Source organism: Chiroxiphia lanceolata, chromosome 22, assembly GCF_009829145.1.
Source record: "Chiroxiphia lanceolata isolate bChiLan1 chromosome 22, bChiLan1.pri, whole genome shotgun sequence".
Taxonomy (NCBI): Eukaryota; Metazoa; Chordata; class Aves; order Passeriformes; family Pipridae; genus Chiroxiphia; species Chiroxiphia lanceolata.
In genome coordinates, this window is record NC_045658.1 from 3,498,365 (window position 1) to 3,525,956 (window position 27,592).

Genomic DNA, 27,592 nt, shown 5'->3' on the forward strand with positions numbered 1-27,592 from the left:
CACTGCTGCCTGGCTTTCCCTGGGGAAGCGTGGAGGGAGCAGGAACTTTGACTGTCCTGCTGAAAAATAGCCATGGGTGTATTTCAAGTGCTTCCCATTGCTGGGTGCTGTCATCTCCAGCCATGGTTGTAGTGTGTTCTTAGTCTGCCTAAACATGATTTCAGCTCAACCACTCTGAGGTCCTGTTTCCAAGAGTATTTTACTTGACATTCACAGGTATCCAGAGCATGTCTTGGAGCTTGATCCCTTAGTTGTCACGAAAGGAAGCTTCCACAGGCAGAAGAAATGTAGCACTCATTTGAAAATTTTTCCCTTTTTTAAATCTGTTTATCACCCCCTTTAATACTGTGGGTTTGCTTGTCTCTTACTGATCAACAGGCCTCTCACAGGGGGGAAATCATGTAAATATTCTGATCGTGGCAGGCAAGAAGGGACATTTCTGAAAGCTGCCTGTGCCTGCAGTCATATTCAAAGACCACTGAAAATCTCTTTGCACTGTTCTCTGTTGCTGTATTTTGTTTTGTTGATTATGATGCTTCCATTCCAAACATTAAATAGTGCTAATATTGGGCTGTGGGGGTGTGTTGTTGTAGGTGCTCAGGTGTTGTCATGTTGCTTTGAACAACTTGCATTTCTTGTTCTCCAGTGTCACTGGGGAAAGAGAAGAGTAATGAGCCAGAGGCTGCTCATAAATAAGCTTTATAAAATAGCAGAAGCTTAATAAAAAGTTAATTTCCTCATTAAATCAGGGTTTAGCAGGAGGGCTGCCCACCAAGCACCCCATTTCTGATAGTAAGATCAGAAAACCAATGTGAAACAGAAATGACTTAAGAGAACAGCTGTACATGGTGTTGCTGGACTGGAGAGCCAGGCTCAAGAGTGGCCTGTTTGCTGTGCTTCCTAAAATTCAGCTGCCCTTGCAAAGCAAGGTACCTCACTGGGGCAGGCTGGTTGTGATGGCAGCAGTTTCTGGCTTGTTCTTGAAAACCAGCAGAAGAAAAGCACCAGTGCTGGTTAAATACCAGTGCAGGGGCTCTGTGTGAAATGTGAAACTGAAATTAGGGTTGCATGCTTTTTATGTGTTTTCCTGGTGATGTTTGTCAGCTGTTTTAATGATGTAGGCTGTTTCCTGGATCTCTATTCTGATTTTTAAAGGAGTTGGTGGTGTGTTTAAGAGAAAGGAGGGGAAAAAATCAGCACTGTAAAGCTCTTAAATGCAGCTGTTTGAGAAATTATGCCTTTCAAACTATTGGCAACTGTTCTTCTCCCCATGCAGGCTGTTATTTAGAACTGATAATCATATACCATCACTGTTTTGTGTAACAAGTCTTGAGAATATGTGCAGAGAAAATGTGTGCACCTATTGTTTTGCAAATACATAATCATTGTGTGCCTTATGTAGTTTAATTGTTCACTTGGAAGCTTTAAAAAAGGAGGGTGTTCCATTGGTATTTCTAAATGATAGAGCTTGGTATTACCAAGTAGAAGCTCATACCAGCCCCTAATAGTTGCCAGCTGTGTTAAATGATCTTTCTTTTCTTACCCTTTCAGCATTAACAACAAACTCCAACAGCCAGAGGCAGCTGCTGGGGTGCTGGAATATGCCATGAAGCACTTTGGGGAGCTGGTGAGTCCTGCTGGAGAGCTCTTCTCTTCACATCCTGTGTTTTCCTGGTTTCTGTAGTGTGTTTTTTTGTGGATGGTGGTGTGTTTATTCCATCAGTCACACTGGGGTTCTGGGAAGGGCCTTGCTGCCCATGGGGATGTACAGTGGGTAGTTCCCAGCAAATGCTGGGCACAGGGAGGGCTGCAACAACCTGATTTGTAGGAGAATTTAGCAGCTATCACTGATATTAAATGCAGCTGTGAGCAACTAGCAGCTTGACAACATAAGTCATTTTATTTAGGATTAGCTGGGAAGGGAGGCAGAAAGTTCCTGTTCTAAGGTTGAAGGATTTGAGAAACTGCATCAACACCTTCCAGGTAAGGATTTAATGGGAGTCATGCCTCTAGCATCAGTGTTCTCAGATATTATTTGGAATGGCAGATTGGCCAGTCCCTTAAAATCTAGACTGCTCACAGAAATCAAATAACCCCATTCTGTATTTGTTCTGTGTCTTTGCATGATTTACCTTTTTTCTTTCTTCCATTTTTTTTTCTATAAGTCATTTAGCTTAGTGTTCAGGGACTGAACCATTTATGCTCTCCTGCCAGTTCTGCTGGTAAAAAGATGATTTTGCAGTGATAATTGTTGCAGTGTCTTAGGGTTATTGGGAAAAAGGAGGGAGCCCTGGAAGCACAGCAGACCAACCCCTTTCAATAGGAACCACTAGAAACTGGGAACACGTTAAACACAGAATGGTGGAATTCATTTGGTGTAGAATTATGTGTGGTTTTGACCTAGACTGGAAAATAGGTCATTTCTGGGAGAAATACAGACTTCAGAACATCTTTGCAGCTTCTTATAATTCCTTGGGTGGATTGAGCAAAGTTCTGTATTACCTAATTCTGACTTCACTCTTTAGCAGTAATATAGTTCTAGCCATAAATGCAGTTCAAAGCACAGAGTTTGCCAGAATAGGCAGTGAAAAGAAATTAAGAGGAGCTGTGAGCTCTGCTTTCAAGAACTTAATTGAAATATGACTTAGCTGAGAAGTTAAAGGGCTGAGAGGAAGACCTGGCATGCAGGGCATGGTTTATAGTGACCCTGCCCACGGGGCTGGGAAAAGAATCTGTTCTGCAGCCTGTGTCAAGACAGGAGCTGCCAAAGACTGAGCAGAAAAAACACTGGCAGAGCAAAAGTATGGAAAATATATCAAGGCATTTTGTTTTCTTGAAAATTGGAAACAAAATCTAGAAACAAAGACTGGAGAAAAGTTTGTGCAGCTGATAAGGATCACTGCTTGGCTTTCTTTTAAAGGCTTTGTTACAAACCACAGCCTTCCCTTGTGAGGGGGTGTGATTAGACCCCAACTTCACACTGCCTGCTCTATTCAATAACTGCCCAGCAGTAGCCAGATGCAGAGTTTGGAGGTTTTTTCCAGTTGATCACTCCATTCCTGAACACAGGACTGTTTTCCTTGTTTAAATGCAAACATGTGCAACAATGGGAAGTGGAATATGCTATGGATTTACCCTTTTCCCTATTCCACTCACTCCACTTCTCCAAAAACAAAAGCACCAGCTACTGAGCTGGTGTTTCAGTGGGACTGAACAGGTGGATGATGTTGGACTGATCCCTCTGGTAAACCTCAACTCATTTTGTGCAAGGGGAGCAATGCCAGGATCCCTGTTTTCAGACTAGCTCAGGTGTTTTCTCTGTTTTACAGAAGTCCATGAGGATATGTAGGATGAAAAAAGCATGAAGTGACCACCACAGACACAGATTTTTCAGGAAAATCTGTGGTCATTAATACAGAATCTGATTTTTTTTTTTCCCCCCACTCCCTTAGGAAATTCAAGCTACCTGGTATGAAAAACTTCATGAATGGGAAGATGCTCTGGTGGCCTATGACAAGAAGATGGACACCAACAAAGATGATCCTGAGCTGATGCTGGGACGGATGCGCTGCTTGGAAGCACTTGGTGAATGGTAAGAGGGGAATGCCTGAAGACTTGGGAAAATGGTGTCTCTCTGTTCTCAGGGTGCTGCCATTCAGGTGAAATTGTTTTGCCTGAATTCCTATTTACTTCTGCTTACTTAATTGTTGGAGTATTTCTGGTGGCTTCTCACTTATTTCATTGAAGTCAGAATTGGCAATAACATCTCTGAGCCTTCTGGGAGTGGCCATCTGATGGGTTAAGGTCTCTGAGAGAGAGTCTGCAGTCTTATAATCAGGTCAAGCCCATTTGTAACAGAGGAAGAAATTGTAAATAGAGGAAACATTAAATGAGCAGAACTTGTCAGAAACACTTATAAAAGGAGCCCGTTAGGGCCTTTCTTTTTAAATTCTGATTGAACCATGAGAGGTTTCTTTGTTTATTCAAAGTCAGACCTGTGCCTATCCTTTTGCCCATCTTGCAGATGGATGAATTTTTCATTATTACTCTTTTTTAACCCTCATTAAGCCTTTTCCTTGTGGACATGTGGTATTTCAAGCCACATGTTAAATGTCTGTTGTCAACACCAACTGACTGGAGTCAGTATTTGTGAGAGGGTGAGCTGGCAGTGACTTACAGCTTGCTGCTTAACTGGGGGCTTCTGTTTTTTCTCCCTGTTCAGCTGCAGGAGGATAATTGGAGCAGGCACGGGGTGCACTGGGGCGTGCAGTCCTACCCAGGGGCGTGTGAGGTTGGGTGCAGGTTCCTCCTTCCTGCTGAACTTGGCGTGTCACGAGCTCCCTCCTGATGGGTCCTGACGTGAACCCATGGGATGGCACACAGGCAGGAGATTCCTCTGCACTCAGGTCATTTTACTGTTAGAGAAACAGGGCTGCTTGAGAAACCTAATTCTGACGGTGGTTTTCTGCCCTTTTTGTTTCTAGATGGGTTTGAGACACATGAGGTGTAGGTTTTGCAGCAGGGAAAACAGATCCTCTTACTCAGTGTTCCTCAATCAGCTTTTCCAGGAGTAGGCAGCTCTCACTAGGGATTTAAAGAACTTTTCCCTCCTGCAGGACGTGTATTTGTGTAAAATGTCCTTTCTGAACCTCCTGCTTATTCGTATATCAGTGGCAAATATGTTACAAAAGGGCAGTTTTCATCAGTTGGAGCAAAATATGGATCTACTGACAGTTTGTAGTGACGAGAGTGATCAGAGTCTCTAAGCTCTGTGGTGGAGCTGCATTCCAGCTCTGTGCAGATGTTTTTTACAATTCACAAGTGCCTCTGCAAAGTGCTGTCTGCTACCTGACTCTAGAGGCATCATCCTGAGGCTGAGGATTCCACAGTTTGGCTGCTGATACTCTTTAGTGCTGTTCAACTTGACTGTTTCTGCTGCTGGAATCTGCTTGGCAGGACAAGGCAGTTAATGCAGAACTATGTTATACAGTGTCATTATTTCAGTGCAGGGGTGTTTTGAGAGCACACCCAGAGCATTCTTAGCCATTTATCTCCTGATGTAGTTGTTCCTGCAGGACCCACAGTGCTTTTTCAGCCTCTGTGAGGTCCTGATTTACTGCTGTTGCAAGGTTTGGCTTGGTTTTCCATTGGCTTTGTTGTTTCTTTTCTCCTGGGCTATTAAGCTGTCAGAATGACTGTCTTGCCTGTGGCAGCCCATCGGTTCTGTTTGACTAACTCATCTTCTTTTTTGGGAGGGGATGACAGCAGGGAAGGCAAGTCCTTCTCCCTCACAGTTGGCAGCTGTTCCGCTGCTACAGAGTATCCAGCCTGAGAAATCCTGGAACTGCAACACCCACAGTAATTGGTTTGATTAGTGGAGCATTCACAGTTGGTTTAAAAGAAATTATATAAAAATCCTGGTGCTTCCTCTCTGCTGGCCATGAAAGACTCACGTCCCTCTGAGATCTTGCCATGACAAGTCTTCACGCGAGGTTACAGCAACATTGATTCTCCAGTCTCTGTCTTCAGGCTTGGTGATGTGTTAATTCAAAATGCTGGAGAGCAGGAGCCATGCCCAAGCTCTTCAGATCATGTGTTTCTTGTTCTGACACTTGCAAAACGTTTTCAGCATCCTTTGTTTGGTGGTGGTTGGTTGGTTTTCTTGGGAATTATTTTTTTTTCTGCATTTGTAGACTGGTGTTGACAGTCCAGTTTGTGAAATAGGCATTAACAGATGCAAACTTTTGTTTGGAGCTGTGTTTTCAGAACAGTGTGCCTTGAATTTTCTCCTGATAGGATATTTGTCACCAGACAATGTGACTGAGTTGGCCAGAGGAGTCAAATCCTGGTCTCCTCTCAGTATGAAAGGAACGATAGGGCTGGCTGTTGTCTTATCAGTGGAAAGTGCTTGTTTAACAAAGCAGAATTCTTAGAAGAGGCTTTTTGCTGATCAGAAATTGTGGATTCTTCTTAGGGGACAGCTCCACCAGCAGTGCTGTGAGAAGTGGACACAGGTGAATGATGAAACTCAAGCTAAGATGGCCAGGATGGCTGCAGCTGCTGCCTGGGGTCTAGGTAAGATATCCTCCTGTGGGGGTGTGACAGCCCACAAGGTAGGGGCACAGATACTTTAACTGGCTCCAGAACTACAGAATATAAGAAACAGCAACATCAAAGAGCCAAATTATTTACACTGGGAAACAAAGTAAGTGCCATTCTATACTGAAGCCCTTTGGAAAACCTGCATTTACATCAAGTCTCCAGTAACAGAGTGCCTTACTGGTCTGTGCAGGTGATCAGTTGCTTAACTGCTCCCTTTTGCTTGGCTTTGCACTGAGCAGAGCTCAGGCTTGAAATGAGATTAATAGACTTCCTCAGATTTGTAGCAGACTCCTATTTTTGAACAGAACAATATGTGCTGAGCATTTTGATAGCTCATGTCTGCTGAGTAGACAATCTTAAGTGAAATAAATCTATAATGGTCCAAATGTCCATTATGCTGATAACCAGATATTTCCTAGAGAAGCCTATAAATCACTTGCTGTCTGCCAGCCTTCACTGAGACAAATTCATCTTTTGCTCTGTAGGGCACTAATTCATTCAAATGTTCTGGAAGTGTCAGAATTTCAACTTTTTCATCATAAGGAATGAAAGAACCTTTCCCACAAGGATAACAATTTACCTAGAAGAAAAATGCCTATGTTTTCCCTTGTCTGTAGCCCTGTGTATGTTTATATATGGTTTATGTATATAACAGAGTGTCCCTGCCAAAGACAAGCTGTTGGAGAGCTGCCTGAAATGCAGAAGTACCTCACAGCACTCAGGCCTGGTGGCTGATGTCTGAGCACTGTAGCACAGTTGTGTCCTGCTCTTCCCTTGCAGAGAAGGCTGTTGTGTTGCTGAGGATCTCTGTGTCTCTGCAGGTCAGTGGGACAGCATGGAAGAATACACCTGCATGATCCCAAGGGACACCCACGATGGGGCTTTCTACAGGGCTGTGCTGGCACTTCATCAGGACCTTTTCTCACTGGCTCAGCAAGTAATTACCCTCCTTGTTGGCTTCCCAAAACCTAGTTTCAGATGAACTGGTCTGTGTTGCTGCATAGAAAGACATGATGTTTTAAAGCAGTTGGCTATGACCTATTAGAATTGCCCAATAACCTTTTTTCCATGGATGTATCAGACCTTTGTGATTGTTCTTGCCTTGTGTTCCCAGAAACACAGCAGTGAATGTATGTACACAGAGCAGTGGTCCAGTGCTGTAGAGCATAAGAATGCCTTAGTCATTTTTTGGCTTTTTTTTTACTTTTATGTCTGTTTTCCAGACTGACAGGGCACAGGGATTATCTCAGCAGAGGTTCCATTGTACAAGGCACTGATTGTAAAATGCCATGAATGCCTGAGAAGATTCTTCAGGGATGTTCTGTGCACTTCTGTCTCTTGCAGCTTTTTCAGTGAAGTGCTCATATATATCATGTACAATAAGTTTAATTTTTCTGGTGGCATTGATAAATCTCAAATCTTAGACTCAGCCATCAAGGCAGGGAATGAGTCTATTAAACAGCTGTAGTGGTAATGCTTGTCTGTCACACAGGAGATTTGCAGAGTGACTTGCTCCTCTCTCTAGATATGAAGCATGTTGTTTACTTTCCAAGGAAGCTCAAGTCCCATTTCTCAGAATTCTCTGCTGCCTTGCCAACTTAGATAAAGGAATAATTCAGTCTGTGCTGTCAAAACCCATAGATTTTTGGGTGATGTGCACAGTAAAATTAACCAGGCATTCAGAAGGGTAGAGCTTGTGATTAACCTTTAACATTTAGAACAGGAAAAGCTATAGGTGAGAGATTATATAATGACTAGAACCAGAGCAGGATTTGTTTCATGCTTGAAGAACCTGTCTTAGTTGAAGGATGAGAAATGGAATTTGCTGTCCTGTAAAATTCATAAAATCCTGCTGGGTTACGTAAAACAGTGAAAGCTATTTTCTGTCATTGTATGGTATCAAAAGACATTTCTTGAGGCTTTTTTGTAACCAACTCTTGGACTACAATGTGAACTTCTCTTTTCCTCTATAAAATGTTCTTAATGATGATTTCTACAATGACAGTAGGATTAGAAATACTGCAAACTTTGATTTTGTAGGAAGACAGACTTCAGACTGTGCAGGTGGTGCACGAAGCCCCCTTGGCTTCCCTTATACCCATCCATGGACACTGTTCTCCTCTCAGTTCTTTCTATTGATAAGACCCTTCCCTGGTTATTTTTGGAGGGTGGGAACAATGCCAGCTTTGTCCACAGGACGGAACAGCAGTTTCAACAGTTGACTCTGGATAAAACACACCACCTTTGCCCCAATATCTTGTTGTGTTTCAGTGCATTGACAAAGCCAGAGATCTGCTGGATGCTGAGCTGACTGCCATGGCAGGAGAGAGCTACAGCCGAGCCTACGGGGTGAGTGTAACTCAGCCTTCCTTCCCCTCACTCTGCCTCAGGCTGTCCAGGAGTTGCATAAAACCTCTGTATCAAATGTGAGAGCTGTGTGTGCCCACAAGCTAAATGGCTTTTGTCAGATAAGAAACATAACTTTGCTGGAGCAGCTTTGGGACAATCCAAACAGTGAGGTGACCTCCACCCCCTCTGAAGAAATAAGAACTGGCATTTGGGAAGGTTGAATCCTAGACACCAATATATGGCAGTCAGTCCTTTACCTGTTGGGCAGTGTATGTGCTTAAGATCCTGATGCCAAAATGCTGTTCCTTAATTATAGATTTGTTGTGTGGTGATTGGGATGGAATGTGATTGTTTCCTCCAGGCTATGGTATCCTGCCAGATGCTGTCAGAGCTGGAAGAGGTGATCCAGTATAAACTTGTACCGGAGCGCCGGGAGATCATCCGCCAGATCTGGTGGGAAAGGCTGCAGGTACATCTGGGGAAAGATCAGGGATGGAGATGCTCAGCTGCCTCTTGAGTCAGTGTGGTGGTTCAGCAAATCCTTCCATGTCTCTCTCTATCCCAGTCCATGCTCACACGACTGTGTGCTCTCCGTCTCCTTTGTGTCTGTCCTGGTTGCTTGTTTTTTGGTTTTATTTTGGTTAATGTTCTGAGATCTCTGCTGATATGACACTTTAAAAGGGTGATTTAAGCCTTGAAATAGATGTATAAAGAGTACAGATACCAGTAACATCCCCAAGGCTGCTTATCTCAGTATTGGATTACGTCTGGAAATACTGGTTTGGATCAGGCTGGTTTGAACTTTTCGCCTGGCTGCATTTAAAAAGTGATTTCCCTCCAAATGCTGGAAAACTGGTCAGAAAACTCACATACTTGTAAAATAAAAGATTGTCCTGTTCCTTTTGGACCTCTTACAAGAACATTTCCAGTTGACTGGTGGCACACATGGCTTAGTGGTGGAATTGGCAGTGTTGGGTTTATGGTTGGACTTGATGACCTTAAAGGTCTTTTCCAATATAAATGATTCTATGCTTGGCCTTGACCTTTTAGTAGAGACCTTTAGGAATGCTGTTCTTCTGTGTTTAAAGAGAAGTTTGTGCCTTTCTTACTCTAAACAGAAAAAAATCTGAAGCACCTCTGAAGATTTAAATCAGACAAATATTTTGACACTATTTCCTTACAAGAGGCATTCCTACAATGAAGGTGATCATCCTCAGATGTGGCAGTACATACAGGAACACTGTTTAAAGAGGTGATTCCTGCATGAGAAGGAGGAGAAAAAAAGGCGTAATTAGGGTAAAATGCTGCCTGGAGGAAGAATTTTTCCCTGTGCAGAGTTCTTCCCTGCGACTGCTGTAATCTGCTACCTTATGAAAGGCTGTTGCTGCTGCACATTTTTTAGCTGTTTGGGAAACTGTGACAAAGCTTTTAGTCTCCCATCTACATTCCTGTCTGGAAAAGCTCAGGATCATTCCATTGGGGTGGAGAAAGTGAGAGTGACGGGAAGTATAATGTCTGAATACAGCTTTTTATAGTCCTGAAAGCAGTACATACAGTTCTTGCACATTTTATACCTGCTTTTTAAAAATTCTTAAATGCCTCTTGGAAGAGGTTTATTTGGGTGTTGGGGAACAAGCTTTGCCCAACTTCCCAGCCCTCGATTTGGGGGCAAAGGAAAAAGGGAAAGGATAGATGCTTTGGTTGTTACTGTCCCTTCCACAGTTCTACTTTTCTGTAGCATCCTTGGATGTTTGACATACAGGCTCATCCTGCTCTGACAATGTTGTTGTGCCTCTCCCATCAGACAGAAAAGAACCAGACAATGCTTGCACAAGCAGCACAGCAATTGGAGCTGCAGTTTCTGGCATAATCTCAGCTCGGTGGTGCCAGCCTCCAAAAGCAACACATGCAAGGAGAAGAAAAAGGGCAATAACAAAAATATCTTTGCAACCGTTTGGTTTTCTACCATCTATCTCCACGTTGAGATTTGTCACCATTTAAACCAAAAATAGGCTTTAAAACTAGGTTGAGAAGGGTTATAAAACTCCTGACTCACTTTGGAATTGTACAAAAAGCTTTCCTGATTTTTGGGTGTGTTTCTGCTTTAGGAACTTTTCTCCTTTTTCTATGAGAAGATGTTGTTAGGCTGCAAACCCTGAGCTGGTGCAGACAGTAAGAGTCAAGGACTGAACCTTCTTCACACACTGCAGTGTTAAAGAAATAACCACTAGTTCTTAATGTGTCTGCTGTGAATTAGGGGTACAGAAGTCTCCATCTTGCTAGAAGTCCCTTCAGGTTCTGAATTAAGGCTGTGTGGGTGCATTGGTGGTCAAACCCTAACAAGTTCTCCTTTGCTTTTCCCCTCAGGGCTGTCAGCGAATCGTGGAGGACTGGCAGAGGATCCTGATGGTTCGGTCTCTAGTGGTGAATCCTCACGAGGACATGAGGACCTGGCTCAAGTATGCCAGCTTGTGTGGCAAGAGTGGGAGGCTGGTGAGCATTGTCAGGCTCTGTCCTCTTTTTTTTTTTTTTTTAGGCCACTGGCTTTTCCATTCTGCTTCCACCTTCAGCATCTGCAAATGCTTTCATTGCCCAAGTGGGATGGCCCCTCCTCTGAGGGAGAAACTAGTCAAGAATTGTTGAAATGCTAAAATTGTAGCTGGCATAGAGTTCATGCTTGTGGCCAAGGTTATTTTTGTGGGGCTGGTATTATACCTGAGAACCCCAGAGCCAACTTTTTATTGCATGCTATAACTGGAAGTTCTTATGCAGCTCTGGTAATTATTAATAATGGCTCTATCTGCTAAAGCAGAGAGTCAGATCTAGAGTGTGATGTTATTGTTGAACATTCCGGTCCTATTTTAACATTCACCAAAAATTTATCACCAAGAATGCTTGAAACAGAGACTTCACACTCTCTGCTGGCTTCTGAAATGAGAATTTGATCCAAAGGAAGACATATGGTTTATCCTGTGGCACTCTGGTGGGTGCAGGGAGTGGCACTAAGGCTGCTGTGCCTGTGTTTTCCCTGGAGGCTCAGGTGTATCTTTTAGTGGTGGGTGATTCTGAAGCACTATGAGATGGGGGTAAGAATGAGCTTGTTTTAACCTGCCTTTTCTCTCTGCAATCTTCCCCAGGCTTTGGCCCATAAGACCCTTGTCCTTCTCTTGGGAGTAGATCCATCCCGACAGCTGGATCACCCCCTGCCCACAGTCCATCCCCAAGTGACTTACGCTTACATGAAGCACATGTGGAAGAGCGCCCGGAAGGTACAGGAGAACACCCTGCTCTCTGCTCACTTTTTTCTCCTTTAAAACTCTCTAGTGACAGAGAAAGCCTGGCTCTAATTTTATTCCGTGCATGGAAAGATTATTTTTGCTAAACCAGTGTCTGGTGCCCAAGGGTTGCAGCCAAGATTAATGGTCAATAGTAGCTCTTCTGTTCTTAGTACTTGACTTTTCATCCACTGTTCAGGTTGCCAGGTCTCCACACTGTACCTGTGGTCAGGGTTACATGCTCAAAGACAGAAGTAAGGGGTTTTATTGCCAGTTTTAGGAAAGTATCCTGAACAGTTTGTACTTAATTGCTGAGCAGAGCTGACTTTTATTAAGGACATTATTGAAAAATTCTAACTGAAAGGCAGCTGAAAAACGCATAGGGTTTTATCATGGGAACAATTTGGCTCCAGAGAGCCCAGGGTGAATGTTTTTGACATTGCAACACAGGGAGAATTTACATAATCAAATCCAATAAGCTCCAGACTGGATAAGTTATCTTTTTTTTAATATACATTAAAGCCTCCATTTATCCTCATATTCTGCCACATCTTTTTTTTGTTTTTCCTGCCTTTGGAATTGCCAGCACTGGAGCAGAGCCATTGCTGTGGGAACATTGCCATGACCTAACTATTCTTTATTTGAATTTAAGAAGCAGAAGGAGCTGCTGATGAGGCCCTGTCCTGTTGGCTCTGTAAAACAGTGTAATGGCCTCTTTCTTTCTTCAGTAAATGACCCCAGAAGTGTGTGGGGTCTCTGCCTGCTTCCGTGAGGGAAAGTGGGCTTTCTGTGTTTGAACTGTGATAAAGATGGACAAGATGCAGTAGTGGAAGATAGGAAGAGAAGGAACAAAGATTAAGGGAGTGAGAGAAGAGAATGTATCTAAAATAAACTGATGCAAGAATATATGGAGCCCAGGAAGATGGAGGAAAAAAATGATACCAAAAAAAGGATAAATAGTACAAAGGTACACCTAGTGCTGTGTGTAGTTTTATATAACTGTGTGTTGATTTGGTATCCTGAGGAATCAGCTGCTGAGGTGGGCTGGTAAGGTAGGAAATGACCATTTTTTTCTAGCTGAGCACTTCAAGGTTGACCTCAAATGTTTTCCCTACTGCCATTTTGGTACTTGCCAAATCCAGCAGGAGAAAAAACTGGCATTTCAATGGAAACCAGCCACAGAGGTGCACAACTTTCTTTTCTTAAATAACAGATATAAAATGGAGAAGTAAACCCTATTACATTTCTTCTAACAAGGACCTTTGCCAGCAGCTGCATTCCAAAGCCATATCCCATAAAAAGGCTGTGATACAAACTTAGGAATTCAGTGTTACAGAAAACAGCTTTCAGTCTCGAGTGCTTTGCCTGTCAGTTTATGGTGATCAGTTCTCCATATTCATGGAAACTGAAGAGCAGATTGTTGGCTGTGTCTAGATATGAGAGGGGCACATAACAGACAATATCTTTTTGTCTACTTTTAATAAATATCTAGCATAACTCTTGATAAGATTGTTATTTACTCTCCCTCCTCTTCTCTCTGCATTCCCAGCTGTGGAATGCCCTACGTTAATGTTAAGAGTGTGAATCCTTCTTTTATTTCACCCTGGGCTAATACCCTTTTTCCTCACCACTGCCTTGTGCAGGCTGACATTTGAATGGGGTGGATGAGGCTTTTCAGCTGAGGTGATTCTTTTCTTGCTCTAAGGTAGCTCATTCCTGTAGATGAACAGAAGTAAATTGGCCTTCTAACAGCACATTCTGCAGCTTCTGACCTGAAATGACCTTGCAGATTGCAGGAGCTTTACTCTAATTCTTCCCAGTGAAGCGTGCATACCTTCTTCTTAAATCTTTAATTTTGGGTTTTCTTACCCCAGAGTTCTTTCCAAGGAATTTTATGAAGATTTTTCCCTCAGAATTTGGTAGTGCAAGTTCTTTAGCACTGCTGCCTTATGTAATCTCCTGGCAAAGGAGCAATGCACATTTGTACTTCTTAAATAACCTTAGGAGAAATCTAGGCTTTAATTTGTTGAAACAACTCAAAGTTAATGTTCCATGGTGTGTACTTCAAGCCTAGCCAAAGCTGAGGGGTTAGTGGGGAAGATCAGGAAGCTGCAAGTTTTCCTTCAGGCATTATTTTCTCAAATCATCTTTTTCAGACCATGCCATATTAAAGGCAGGCTTCTCTGGATCTGTGACAGCGTGGGGTGTTCAACATTGTCCTGCTCAGATGCAGTTTCTTAGCTATGAACATTTGATTGTTGGAATTGCCAGGCTGTCTTTGCTGTGCTCAGCTGCAAGTGAGACATCTCTGTCTCAGGACTAGAGTCTCACTCTGCCTGGGCAGTAACAGGACATTCTCTGCTGGTGAAGTTTTCTCCCTGTACAGGTGATCTTGTTGCTTTGCTAGAGCTGAGTTCTTGCAATCAGAGCACAGTGTTAATGTTGACTGTCTGACAGTGGAGGTGTGCCTGGCACTGGAAGGGTGCAGTGATTTGTTCCTCAGTGCAGCAATTTCTGAGACATCAAGAATCTCTTACCTCTTCCTTTACAAGCTGATTTTAGAGGGGTGTAAACAGCTGAAAAGCTTTGAAAGAAAACAAAACCCTGCGTTTTCATTTCAGTCCAAATTTACTTCCACACTGTCTTCCTCCCTCCTGAAGTTGTCTGTAAGCCCTGTGGCCCTCACTGGAACCCTCCTCCCTTTGCAGATCGAAGCGTTCCAGCACATGCAGCACTTTGTGCAGACCATGCAGCAGCAGGCCCAGCACGCCATCGCCACCGAGGACCAGCAGCACAAGCAGGAGCTCCACAAGCTCATGGCACGGTCAGTACCAAGTCCTGGCACTCCCTTTAGCTCCTTCCTGCAGCTCAGGGCTCTCCAGAGTGGCAGGGTCCCTGCAGATGACACATTTCAGACCAGGCTCATGCTTTGATTAAAAGAACAGGGCATTTCTCATTTAGCTGCTTTGGTATTACATTGGTTAAAAAAATGGGGCATTTCTCATTTAGCTGCTTTGGTATTATATTGGTTAAAGAACAGGGTATTTCTCATTTAGCTGCTTTGGTATTACATTGGTTAAAAGAACAGGGCATTTCTCATTTAGCTGCTTTGGTATTACATTCTTATCTATCCTATAATTTTCAGTAAACGTTGTTGTGATGCATCAGCCTAAACAAGCTTGTGTTTGTTGCTGGTTGTATTTTTTCCAGCACTGTGGCTCGCTGGCAGAAGGCTGAGCTCTCAGCATGGATGTTTTTTGGTGTTTCAGGAGATCCAGTCACTAGGAAGGAAACATTTCCCACACTCCTGGCACATCTGTATTAAGCCAAGCACAACAGCAGTGCTTTGGGCAGTAGGTGCCCAGTATGTGACGGTCTCTTAAAATATTATTGCATTAAAAGCACATATTAGTCTCCATTTTCCTCTGTGGATCTGGAGGTGCCAGATCTGTTTTTTTTCAATTTAAAGAAAAAATTGCACAGTGCTTTCTATTGAAAGTTTGCTCTTTTTTTAAAGGGAGATGTGCAATCAACTTGCTTTTATGAAGGTGGGAACTCGGTAACATCTTTGTCTTATTTTCTTCAGTGACTGTCATGGAAGACAAATTAGTAATGAGTTGCACACAAAATTTGTCTTGCACAATGCCTTCTGGCAAACTCAAAATACAGAAAGGAGAGCTGTGTAACTGTGGCATTTGAAGCCTGCTGAGGGAGCAAAGTATTAAGTTTTGCACAAACCTTCACAACCCCACCCTGCTGCAGTAAAAATATGTTGTTTTTCCTTTCCTCTGGGAGGGAATGACTAAATGGGCTTCTGGCTGGGGGGAAGAACAGCTCCTCTGTGTTTCCACTGTCTGTCACACTGTTCTCTCCAGAAGGCTCGTCCATGTGGTGATCCACATGTGCTGTGTGAGGAAGTCTTTCAGTGTTGCTGTTATCTGCTTCTTACGTTAATTTTATAACTCATATAAATGAGGAGCAAATTTTGACCCTCACCTTTCCCCCTGAATTAAACCCTTAACTAGTTAGTTCCACACTAGAGGCAGGATGGAGGGGTTTTGAGCCTTCCATGTTAACACACAGACTCCCAGCCTGCAGGAGAGGCTTCCAGGAGAGGCTTCCTGAGCGGGTTCACCACGTGGAATGTCTTCCAGACTCCAGAGAAGGATTCTGCCTCTTAATCCAGAGGCTTCGTTTTCATTCTGGGTTCTGAGTCAATAATCCCTTTGCTTAACCAGGTGTTTCCTGAAGCTGGGGGAGTGGCAGCTGAACCTGCAAGGCATCAATGAGAGCACCATCCCCAAAGTGCTGCAGTACTACAGTGCTGCCACCGAGCACGACCGCAACTGGTACAAGGTCAGTGAGGGAAAGCTTCCACTGCAGAGACATCACTGATTTGGCCACATCCCACACTAAGGAAAGGAAGATGTTCACAGGAAGATCTCCTATAACTGTCTGCCTTGTTACTGCCAGTAGGATTAAAAAAAACCAGTGAAAGCGGCCCAAGGAAACCATAAGATTCTTGTTTAGAATTATATCTGGTTGGTAAAACTAGGCCACAATTCAGTTTCCATTCTTGCTTTTGGGAGTTCTTCCCCTGGCAGGTAACAGTGAAGGAGAAAGGATAATATAAATAGAAAAAAATTAACTTGTTCTCACTCAGTATACTTGAACAAGTATACTCAGTATACTTGTTAATTCTCCAAAGAGCCTTTGATTTCAGGGTTGTGAAATTTCAATTAGTATTTGGTGCCAGATCTTCTCTGGGGCAGCCATCTCCTGTATTTCTTCCCATTACACCTCCCTGAGCCCTAACACACTATTCTTCATTTTAGCCTTTGAAAAATTAAGGTGTATGTGAATATAACTTAATTTTTGCTACAGAGCTCCTTTGCCTTAATATTCAACAGGGAGCTCCTGGCCAAGAACTCACTGCGATGTTATTTAAGATAATAAGACAGTTAAAATTACAAGCAATTAGAGAAAGCAAAGCATTGTGTTGTCTGCAGGGTATTGCTTGCTGCAGTTGTCTGCAGACACAGAAAGGTTGGATTATCTCTAACAATTAGAAAGTGCAGGTTGCAGAAAGGATTAATTTTCCTTCTGACTTTTGTTCTCTCCTCTTGGCAGGCCTGGCATGCCTGGGCAGTGATGAACTTTGAAGCAGTGCTTCACTACAAACATCAGAACCAGGCCAGGGATGAGAAGAAGAAGCTGCGTCACGCCAGCGGGGCCAGTGTCACCAGTGCCAACACCGAGGGCAGCAACAGTGAGAGTGATGCAGAGAGCACAGAGAACAGCCCCATCCCTTCTCCAGTGCAGAAAAAAGTCACTGAGGTACCCTGTTGGTGTGGAGAGAGTGGTATACTTAGTGCTTAGACCCAGGAAAATGTTATGATGGGAACATGCTGCTATATGTACCTGGCTTGTGGATGTTCTCTGTGTGTGTGTATAAATATATATATAATACACATAATACACACTCAGAGCTTACAGCAAAAGTGAGGCAGTTCAGGTTAACTCAGTCTTGTGGGAAGAGGACTAAATTAATGCAAACAATCATAAGTTAGCTGTGACCTAAAGCAGAGGCCTGGGTGGCTGTCACAGGTGATACAGTGCATTAACAAGTTCTGCTGCTTAAGTCCTTCATGGAAGACTGTGAGGAATCTCTTTTACTTACCAGTTATAGTAGGGTTGTTGTTTTTAGGCTGCTTTGCTGTCCATAGCTTTGCCAACAAACTGAAGTATAAAACCACTTCACAGCATATTCCTTGCCAGGCAGAAGTCAACTACAGTGTGGATTAGGTCTATATTTCCACATATTTCTTCCTTTTTCCCCTTCTTGAGTTTAGGATTCGTGTGGGTTGATGTGCTTGGTTAGAACTAATGCAAAAATTTTCATTCCAAAAGGATTTATCCAAGACCCTCTTGATGTACACAGTCCCTGCTGTCCAGGGTTTCTTCCGATCCATCTCTCTGTCCCGAGGAAACAACCTGCAGGACACTCTGAGGTACACAATGAAGCACACAGTAAATGAAATCCTAATTATCAGGGCACATGGTCTCAGATGAGGGAGAACATGTTTCTGCTCTTTTCTGTTATGGTTGAACTAAGTGAATGCTTCAGTCCAAGCTAATTTTTGTCAGGTGGGTTATCCCTGCTGTCTGTGGGTACTGGGAAGAAAAATCACTTTTAAATGAGTCTGGAGGCATTTCACTGGAACGTTTTGGGTTTATTGTTTCACTCCTAACAAAAATATTTCTCTTTTTCAGAGTCCTTACTCTGTGGTTTGACTATGGTCACTGGCCTGATGTGAATGAGGCTTTGGTAGAAGGAGTCAAGGCCATCCAGATTGACACTTGGCTGCAGGTAAGGAACACAAAGGGTTGAGACAAACCCCAGTTCTGGGGGGAGCTTGGGGGTTTGCTGCATGATATCCATGAAGATCCTTTGCTAAACTATCCTCTGTAGGTGAGTTCTGAGAGCAGTGTGCAGTACAGTTTGTAACTGATTTAACTGATTTACCATGCACAGAGGCATGAGAAACATTCTTGCATATATTTCAGTATTTATATGCAGATTAGTGCATATGAATGAGAAAGAATGAACATTTTTAGATTAAAATGATGTGCATTCAATGGTGATGAAGTATAAAACAACACTGTGCTGCTCTGATGGGGTTCACAGTCTGTCTCAGAATTGCCTTGTAGAATGACTCTTGTAGTTAAATAAAAAAATACATTATTTTTTATTTAAGCATTATGCTTCAAGACACATCTTACTCTTTCCATAGAGGATCCTGTAACAGTTTTGCACAGAACACTTGTGATCTCACTGAGCTGTTGTACATTTCTAACACTGTTTGGAACCTTGTTATCCTCTGACCATCTGAAAAACGAGTGCTGGGCCTCTGTCCCCTCCAGTTGCTGTGAGGCCTCTAGCAGAGGGCAGAACAGCTTGTGCACTGAGCACACGAGATGACAGGGATCTTTTTATTTCAGGTTATCCCTCAGCTCATTGCAAGAATTGACACCCCTCGACCACTGGTGGGACGTCTCATCCATCAGCTGCTCACAGACATCGGTCGGTACCATCCCCAGGTGAGCCCTGGCTTAGAGGAGGAACTCCCACAGGCTGGTGCCAGTTAAGGCCTTTCCTGTGTTCCATTTCACCTCGTGCAGGTGCCTGTGCTGGAAGTCACAGCAAGTGAGGGTGGGGACTATTTCTGATGCTGCTTTCACCTCAGCACTGTTCACGTAAAAACAGAAGGAGGTGGAGGAGCCAGGTAGCAGGGGAGGTTCTCTCTGTCTGATAGAGCATTCAGTGACTGCTCAGAGCCCACCTCACAGAAGCATTATCTGAGTTTCTTCCCACAAACCCCTAAAACCTGTTTTTGTCCTTCCAGTTTGACACAGGCTCTCAAAGTCATTCTGCTACTCGGAGAGTTACAGTCTTGTGAGCCTTTCAGATTGGCAGACTTTGAATAGCAAATTCCTATCACCCCTTTCCAGAAGGAACGTTGCTTCTCCTTGTCCAGCCCTAAGGCTGCTGTTTGTTAATGCTTTGCTAATATTTCAATTTATGTGGCAGTTCTGTGTGGTTCTAAAGCATTATTGGTTGCTGTCCCTTGCAGGCTTTGATCTATCCTTTGACTGTGGCCTCTAAATCTACAACCACTGCTCGGCACAATGCTGCCAATAAGATCTTGAAAAACATGTGTGAGCACAGCAACACTCTGGTGCAGCAGGCAATGATGGTGAGTACTCATTGTACCAGAAGGTGTGTTGTGTCTCAGGAGTGGATTTACTACAGGTATAATAACACAAATTATATTCATTGTTAATTTTGTTCAAGTACAATTGATTTGGGTATTTGCAACTGGTAGAAGTTACAGTATTAGTGTAATTGCAAGAGAACACTTTAATTTAAAAATACTTTGCACGCTGAGTTTTTGTGTCTCCTTATAAATAAATTTAGAGAAGAAATAAATGAAGAATCATTATATTAGATTATTAGAAATAAACACATATTTCTGCTTAATGAATAGCAGAAACAAAACTTATCAGGCATAGCGTTGAAAGAGTAATTTAAGTGATTTGATAAAGATTTTTATGAATAAATGAAAAGTAATGCTTTCAGGCCAAGCTACACAAATACATAGAAAATTTCAATGGTAACAAACAAGGTGAGAAAAGCCTGGTCAGCTTCTTACAGAAACAAGTGTAACATCACTGTGGTAGTTCTCGTGGCTCCCTCTGGCTGCCAGCAAGGAGTATTTCATAACATGAGAGAGAACATGAGAAAGGAGTTCTGCATTTTTAAGTCAGGACACAGTCATAGGGGTTTTTTAGGTGTTTAATCTTTTTTCCTGTCCCAAAACAGGTGAGTGAGGAGCTAATCCGTGTGGCCATCCTATGGCACGAGATGTGGCACGAGGGGCTGGAAGAAGCATCTCGTCTCTATTTTGGAGAAAGGAACGTGAAGGGGATGTTCGAGGTGCTGGAACCGCTTCACGCGATGATGGAACGTGGGCCTCAGACTCTAAAGGAGACATCCTTCAATCAGGTACCAGCAAATGGCCAAGAGCATAACATTCTGCAGGACAGGCACCTGCCCAGATGTGTTACAGGAACCTTTGCCATCTGACAAATAGTGAATCTCTTGGGACTCTTTGCATTAGTTGGAGATTTAATTATTGATGTTTTTCTTCAGATCTGTGTGGCTTTTGTTGATGACAGGGGTCATGGTAGTACTGATTGCTGTGGAGTTTTGTATCAGCTGGATGTCTGATAGAGTCTGGAAAACTCACAACTGCTCTGCAGTTCATTATTCTGCTTTGCTTCACAGTAAGCAGAAGCACAGATAGCAGAGATGATCTCTCCTGAGCCAGCAAAAGGAATTAATTTGAGCTTGTGAGCCCACTGTTAAAGGGTGATTCTACTCATTCTGTTGCCTCCTATAATGGAGTCTATTTGTGAGCAAATAAACTCAAAGCAGATCTTGGATCTAGGAATTTCTGCATCTTTAATTCTGATATTCTATAAAAAATTGGAGGTCAAGTATTTTTAATGCAATTTGAAAAAAGACTGTAATGCTCTTTGTAGGTGTTAAGTGGTCTCCACCTGTTCCACTACAGTCTCTTGAAATGTTTCTCTTCTGTTGTTTTTCACTTCCTCCCCAGGCCTATGGCAGAGATCTCATGGAAGCTCAGGAGTGGTGCAGGAAGTACATGAAGTCAGGAAATGTCAAAGACCTGACTCAGGCTTGGGATCTCTATTACCACGTGTTCCGACGTATCTCAAAGCAGCTGCCTCAGGTGAGGGGAGACATTCAGTTCTGCTGTGGGTCTTTCAGCGCAAATTGTCAAAACCAATCTTTGTTTCATGTTTTTCTGGTTATTCAAACCATTCAAATTCAGTATTGTGGAAACACCTGCATAGGATTTGCTGCAAGTTTGGTGTTTATGGAGCGCTTCCTTGAAGCACCTGAAGTATCAATCACTGACTGAACTGTTTTAGGTCACTCAACAACACGAGCTCTTTCAGATGTGTGAGATTTAACTGAAATTCTAAAGGGTTGCCTTCCTTTTGGCTTTGGTAGCTCACTTCTTTGGAACTCCAGTACGTGTCACCAAAACTCCTAATGTGCCGGGACCTGGAATTGGCAGTGCCAGGAACGTACGATCCCAACCAGCCCATCATCCGGATTCAGTCCATCGCACCCTCCCTGCAGGTCATCACCTCCAAGCAGCGGCCCAGGAAGTTGACATTAATGGGTGAGAGAGAGCACTTTTCACTTAGTTATCCCAGTGTTTAAACAGCTCTTAGGTCAAACTGCATCTTTACCTCATAAAACCTCTCCAGCGCTTCCTTTCAGGTGAGGTTTTTCTTGGTGGGCTGGTGGGTCTGGCTGCCACACTCTCCAGCTCTTGGGTGTATGTGCTCTTGGCTGTTTGTTCAACAAGAGCAAACTTCTCTGTGTTAATTCTTTTTGCAGGAAGCAACGGGCACGAGTTTGTGTTCCTTCTGAAAGGTCACGAAGACCTTCGCCAAGATGAAAGAGTGATGCAGCTTTTTGGGTTGGTCAACACCCTGCTAGCAAATGACCCAACTTCTCTTCGTAAAAACCTCAGGTATGTTCTGTGGGTGGTCACTGAACTGTGCACCAGTGACACCCTACATGGGTGCAGTTCCTGAGTAACCTTGGCACAAGGACTAGTGGGTTTGTGAGGAAATGGCAAATCTTGGAACTAAGTTAATTAAAAAAAAAAGAGAAAGAGAAATAAAAGCAGCATTCATAGATTTCAAACACAGACGAAATGTATCCAAAGGGATCGTTTGTTTTATTTAGCTGAAGTAATTGCAAATTGTAATTGTAAATTGTTATGGTCTTTGAGGCAACCCCTGTTTCAAGACACCTTGAGCGCTGCTTTAGGAGACTGGGAATGAGTTTTTGTCAGGGATTTTTATTATAGTCACTAAATAGCTTGGTGAGTACTCACTGAGTGCAGGTGTAGATCACTGGGCAGCAGCCTGTGCAAATGGGTGTTTGAGGTCTGTCTGAAAAGAAGACAGAGCAACTAAAGAAGAGACAATTTGGATCAGGATCAGATTTAGTAGTAGTTGTTTTAGACATCTCAAAATGTAACAATTGGCAACATACAACAACCTGAGCTCCGATTCTCCATTTCTTTCCTGTAGCATCCAGAGATATGCTGTTATTCCACTGTCTACAAATTCAGGCTTGATTGGCTGGGTGCCCCACTGTGACACTCTGCACGCCCTGATCCGAGACTACCGGGAGAAGAAAAAGATCCTGCTCAACATCGAGCATCGCATCATGCTGAGGGTGAGGGCAGAGCTGGCACAGCTCTTGGCACATTCTTTTAGTACTCCAATGTCTTAAGGAAGGAAAATGATTCACAGCTCATTCCTCTGCCTCTTCTCTGATTGTTGTCGGTATCAATAACGAGTACAAAAATATCAGATGGGAGATATAAAATACCTCTGAGAGGTAAAGTTTGCCATATGTATATTTGTTTCTCCTTTCCAGTTTTAGCAGTGACCACGAGTTGTTGCCATCTGGTGACTGAAATGTGTTTGGGATTTTGCATGAGTAGGACGTGCCTCACACAAGCTGCCTGGTGCTGGCATTACAAGCATTGTGTTTAAGCAACAGGGCCAAAATTAGATAAGAGAAACTGAGCACTTGGAGCTAGAAAATTTGGAATTCCCTGCCAAAAAGGAAAGTGTGTGCCAGCCCAGAAGACTTATTTCGATAATGGTTTTTGAAACATACTTACCTTGGCAGTACTTTAGTCAAATAAGACTGTGGGCTGCTTACTTTGTGGATATTAAATCATTTGTTATCCCATTTAAAATGAATTATTCACTGCTGGGTGACCATTACACTGTGTTTGAGAACTTACTGGTCAGTCTACAAATAATTTAAATATAAATTTAATATGAAATTACTTGTGATTGCTGTGTTTCTCACAGTACAACCAGAGGTTGTACAACTGGAGGTAGGTTTTTTAAGTTGCTGAATGTCACTTCTCAATTATAGATGGCTCCAGATTATGACCACCTGACTCTGATGCAGAAAGTAGAAGTATTTGAACATGCTGTCAATAACACAGCTGGGGATGACCTTGCCAAACTGCTGTGGTTGAAAAGTCCAAGCTCAGAGGTGAGTTCAGCACGTGACACCTAATTCAAGGGCACAGGGTGTTTGAACCCCCTCAGGCTCATGGGATGTACTGAACTTAAGCATGTCACAGTTCTGTTTTGTGCAAAATGCAAGTGGTTAATGTGTAACTTAAAACATAATCTGAAACACCCAACGTGCCTGCCTGGCTTCTGTTTTGTCTCCACTTGTAGGTGTGGTTTGACAGAAGAACAAATTACACTCGTTCACTTGCTGTGATGTCAATGGTTGGGTACATTTTGGGCCTTGGGGACAGGTAAGTGAAGCATAAAGGTTTCTTTTATTTAAAAGCACAGGCTGTGAAGGCTTATCAGTTCATTCCTCAGATCTGTTCTTGTGATAACATCCTCCATTGTGGTTACTGCTGAGTTGTAGTGATACCATCTTTCAGGTCCTAATTGTGCTGCTGTTACTTTCAGCACTGCAGGCATGAGATGCAGGGCTTGTCTACCTTGAGTACTAATAAGACTTTCTTCCTTTTTGAGATGAATACCCACAGAACTACATCAAGGACCACAAGTCCTAATATTGAAAATCCCAATAAGTCTTTTCACTCACAGAATGGGAAGTCTTTCTCCACCCATTCTATAACTTCAAAAATAGTTTTGAAGACAATGTATTTTAGATTTAAAGGCTGTAATGCAAAAACAGCTAAACCCTCACGTGTTTTCATAACAAAAGCTCTTACTCCTGAACTTAGAGGTCTTTATAATGAAATTATGAACCTTTGAAAATTAAATTAAAACAAAATTGGAAGAAGACAGCATGAATACAGCCCTGTGGTTTTCCTAGTCTGGATTGATTTTCTTCTCTTCTGATTGTAAACCAATTTGTATTATTTCACCTGTAATGTAGTGCATTTAATTTTTCTATACTGAATAAAACGAAAAAGCATAAAACAAGAGGAAAAATTTATCCTAACTGAAAAGTCAATGTTCCTGTCTGAGAAATGTACTGATTGTTCTGGTCTAAGAGATTGTTTATCTTCCAAGGTGAGAAGATCTCTAATGCCTGAGAGGTAATTACAAAAATAATGTGATAGATGCACTGTCAGGAAGCTTTTCTGTTCATCCTGAGATTGAAGATCTCAGACAAGAAAGCTGTCACTGGCTGTTCTTGCTCATGGAGATAAATATCATTTCAGACTGGAACTGCTGTGATTTACTTTGGGTTTTTAGAATGGTCTGTCACCCTGTTTTTTTCTCCCACTCCTTCATCAAAGGCACCCCTCCAATCTGATGTTAGACAGACTGAGTGGAAAGATCCTGCATATTGACTTCGGGGACTGCTTTGAGGTAAATCTTTGTAGTTGGACATTAAATTTTCTGTAACATTTCACATTTTCTGGTAGAACAGCAATTAATCTATAAGCCAGGACAAACTGACCTTGGAGTCTGATCCTGGGCAAGCCCTTTGGCTCTTTTGAGCTTTGCTTTACCTACAGGTAAGGTGGAAATAATAGGTACTTTATCTCAGAGGCGTGTCTTGGGGATTAGTTGACCACTGGAACAAGCAAAGAAGTGCTGGCATCACTTCCATGAAATCTCTTGGAGCAATTTAGGCTGCTGACAGGCAGTCTGTGTTACCTGACAGTAGCAGCTGGGCATGTGCTGAGTTTTCCCTTTGTTATCAAGTTACTTATCTAGCTTCTCCCAAAAATTTGTGGAAACTGAGGAGCATAAAGCTATGACTTTTTTTTCCTATTTGGAATAAAATTTTCAAGATTGTACCAAAAAGATGCCAACACTTAATAACTTTTAAAGACTGAATTAGCTATTAATTGACTAATTCTCCATCATCATTTGTTTAGGTTGCAATGACAAGAGAAAAGTTCCCTGAGAAGATTCCATTTAGGTTAACAAGGATGCTGACAAATGCTATGGAGGTAAACATCCCCTCTTTTAATATGAAGGGGGTTGTTCCTGAGGAAAATGGCACCCAATTCCCAGTTTTTCCTCTATTTTCTGTTGTGGCTAAACTTCTCCACACCTTAAGAACCAGAGGTGTTAATATTTCAGCTGCCTTTTCTGAAACCACAGTGAATTCCAGTTCAAAGCCACTTCTTGCTCCCTGAATGTTGGGGTTGGAGTTGCACAGTGAATGAAGCAGTGGTGGACTCCTCTCTTTCTCCTCCCCAGGTGACAGGCCTCGATGGCAACTACAGGATCACCTGTCACACGGTGATGGAAGTGCTGCGGGAACACAAGGACAGTGTCATGGCTGTGCTGGAAGCCTTTGTGTACGATCCCTTGTTGAACTGGAGGCTGATGGACAGTAAGTGACTCTGAGAAAACACTGGCAGCAAGAGAGGAATCCAGAAGCTTGAAATTCAATGTCTGTCTGAAAACAATCTGATGAAATTGTTCATTTCCATGTGCTATTTCTCGGTGCAGCTTTGAGGATTTTAATGTGAAATTGCAACAGAGATCGGGAGGTTGAAATTGTTTTCGTGTGACATCAAATCTGGAGAAGGAGAAAGGCAGCAAAATCTGTAGTGTTTGTTGACAGATTTGCTCTGAAACACTGAAACTCCAGTTCATGCATTTCATCTCCTTTTCTTGCAGCAAATACAAAGGGCAATAAGCGCTCACGAACAAGGACAGACTCCTACTCAGCCAGTCAGTCAGTGGGTGAGTAGGAAAGATGGTGGATGTCACAATTATGCTTTTCAAATGAGATGATTAACAGTTTTGCTAATGTTTCTGGAAGAATATTTTAGCTGCTTTTCAACTTCACATTTATGTTTTTGTGTGGTTTTTTTCAATAGAAATGTTGGACAGTGTGGAACTGGGTGAGACATCCCATAAAAAAACTGGGACCACAGTGCCTGAATCCATCCATTCCTTCAGTAAGTTTCTTTGTTGTTTCTATACTAATGCAGAAATTGTTCTTAGATCAGAAAATTTCGTCATGATCCAAATGCCATTACATGAGTTGGGACAGATACAGTTCCTTGTCAGCAAAAATGAGGAATATAATTACCTTGTCAGCAAAAATGAGAAAATGTATCCAGGTTTGCTCTCAGAATGGCATTTGGGCAGGGCACATCTAACAGCAGTACAAATGCTTTTATTGTTCAGGTGAAGTCCTAATTCTCTTTCCTGTTTCTGTCTTTCAGTAGGAGATGGTCTGGTGAAACCAGAAGCTCTAAATAAGAAGGCAATTCAGATCATCAACAGGGTTCGAGATAAGCTCACTGGTGAGCATGTTTTTATGTTATATAAAATAAACATAAAATCTGATGAGAGGGATCAGCACTACCCTTAGTGTTTGTATTTTGTGCTAATCCTTGAATTTAACATGTTCTGATTAAGTGGACGAGGCCATTTGCCTGTTCTTGTCTAACACCCAAGGACTGGTGCCTGCATTTGGATTGAAATGAGCCTGATTTGAAAAGTAGATGTTTGTAACTGCACAGACTTTCATGTCTTAGCTTGTTCAGTGGAAGTTGAATTTCCACTGTCCTGGCTTTATAGTTTGCAGCATTTAGTTGCAAAATTTTACACTCTTAAAAGAAACTACCCCCACCTGCCAAATAATGTATCTGAAGGGATTAGAAGCGGGATTTGGGACTTCACTGATGTGTTTTTTCACAGGTCGGGACTTTTCTCATGATGAAACTCTCGATGTCCCCACACAAGTGGAATTGCTCATCAAACAAGCGACTTCTCATGAGAACCTGTGCCAGTGCTACATTGGATGGTGAGTTGGTCACTCAGCTGAGCTGGCAAAACCCTTCTGGAATAATCTAACTGTGTGGTTAGTTATTTGTAGGAGCCTTAGCACATCCTGCATCTGCTCTGGTAGATTTTGCAGTCATGACAGCGATGCCATAGACAGTCCTCTAGGAAAGCTCTTTTATAAGGAGTGACAGGGATTTTAGAACATTTTAAGTGTTTGCAATGAGGAATGTGCTGGTCACTGGTTTCAATTACAGTGAAGAAGTGTTATTTATTTTACTTATTTTTACTGTCATTTTGAGGGTTAGCTAACTCTGTACAATGCTGGACAGAATAGATCTCTGTTGTTTTTAAACTTTAGCAGGAAAGAAGCATTGGGGGGATCACCTGGCAATTTTTCCTAAGCTAAAATAGTGCCTAGTTAGTATGGAATCTCAGCCCTTCTCAGTGTTGCCTTTGTGAAACTCCATACAAGTCAG

At 42.6% G+C, this 27,592-nt stretch overlaps 1 protein-coding gene across 2 annotated transcripts in view; it reads left to right on the forward strand.

Moving 5' to 3' along the window:
* MTOR (mechanistic target of rapamycin kinase) overlaps nucleotides 1-27,592 on the forward strand; it is a 62,472-nt gene that overhangs the window by 33,871 nt on the left and 1,009 nt on the right. For both annotated transcript variants that reach the window (XM_032709021.1, XM_032709024.1), the window contains 29 exons: nucleotides 1,552-1,627; nucleotides 3,453-3,592; nucleotides 5,975-6,075; nucleotides 6,924-7,039; nucleotides 8,374-8,451; nucleotides 8,813-8,920; nucleotides 10,819-10,944; nucleotides 11,589-11,720; nucleotides 14,435-14,550; nucleotides 15,965-16,082; nucleotides 16,857-17,063; nucleotides 17,637-17,737; nucleotides 18,000-18,096; nucleotides 18,729-18,827; nucleotides 19,361-19,483; nucleotides 20,110-20,292; nucleotides 20,909-21,043; nucleotides 21,328-21,502; nucleotides 21,724-21,859; nucleotides 22,428-22,575; nucleotides 23,293-23,415; nucleotides 23,607-23,689; nucleotides 24,656-24,728; nucleotides 25,244-25,318; nucleotides 25,572-25,707; nucleotides 25,998-26,063; nucleotides 26,201-26,281; nucleotides 26,552-26,632; nucleotides 27,030-27,135. In XM_032709021.1, the coding sequence (XP_032564912.1) occupies nucleotides 1,552-1,627; nucleotides 3,453-3,592; nucleotides 5,975-6,075; nucleotides 6,924-7,039; nucleotides 8,374-8,451; nucleotides 8,813-8,920; nucleotides 10,819-10,944; nucleotides 11,589-11,720; nucleotides 14,435-14,550; nucleotides 15,965-16,082; nucleotides 16,857-17,063; nucleotides 17,637-17,737; nucleotides 18,000-18,096; nucleotides 18,729-18,827; nucleotides 19,361-19,483; nucleotides 20,110-20,292; nucleotides 20,909-21,043; nucleotides 21,328-21,502; nucleotides 21,724-21,859; nucleotides 22,428-22,575; nucleotides 23,293-23,415; nucleotides 23,607-23,689; nucleotides 24,656-24,728; nucleotides 25,244-25,318; nucleotides 25,572-25,707; nucleotides 25,998-26,063; nucleotides 26,201-26,281; nucleotides 26,552-26,632; nucleotides 27,030-27,135 (3,339 nt within the window). The remainder of the gene's footprint in view (nucleotides 1-1,551; nucleotides 1,628-3,452; nucleotides 3,593-5,974; nucleotides 6,076-6,923; nucleotides 7,040-8,373; nucleotides 8,452-8,812; nucleotides 8,921-10,818; nucleotides 10,945-11,588; nucleotides 11,721-14,434; nucleotides 14,551-15,964; nucleotides 16,083-16,856; nucleotides 17,064-17,636; nucleotides 17,738-17,999; nucleotides 18,097-18,728; nucleotides 18,828-19,360; nucleotides 19,484-20,109; nucleotides 20,293-20,908; nucleotides 21,044-21,327; nucleotides 21,503-21,723; nucleotides 21,860-22,427; nucleotides 22,576-23,292; nucleotides 23,416-23,606; nucleotides 23,690-24,655; nucleotides 24,729-25,243; nucleotides 25,319-25,571; nucleotides 25,708-25,997; nucleotides 26,064-26,200; nucleotides 26,282-26,551; nucleotides 26,633-27,029; nucleotides 27,136-27,592) is intronic.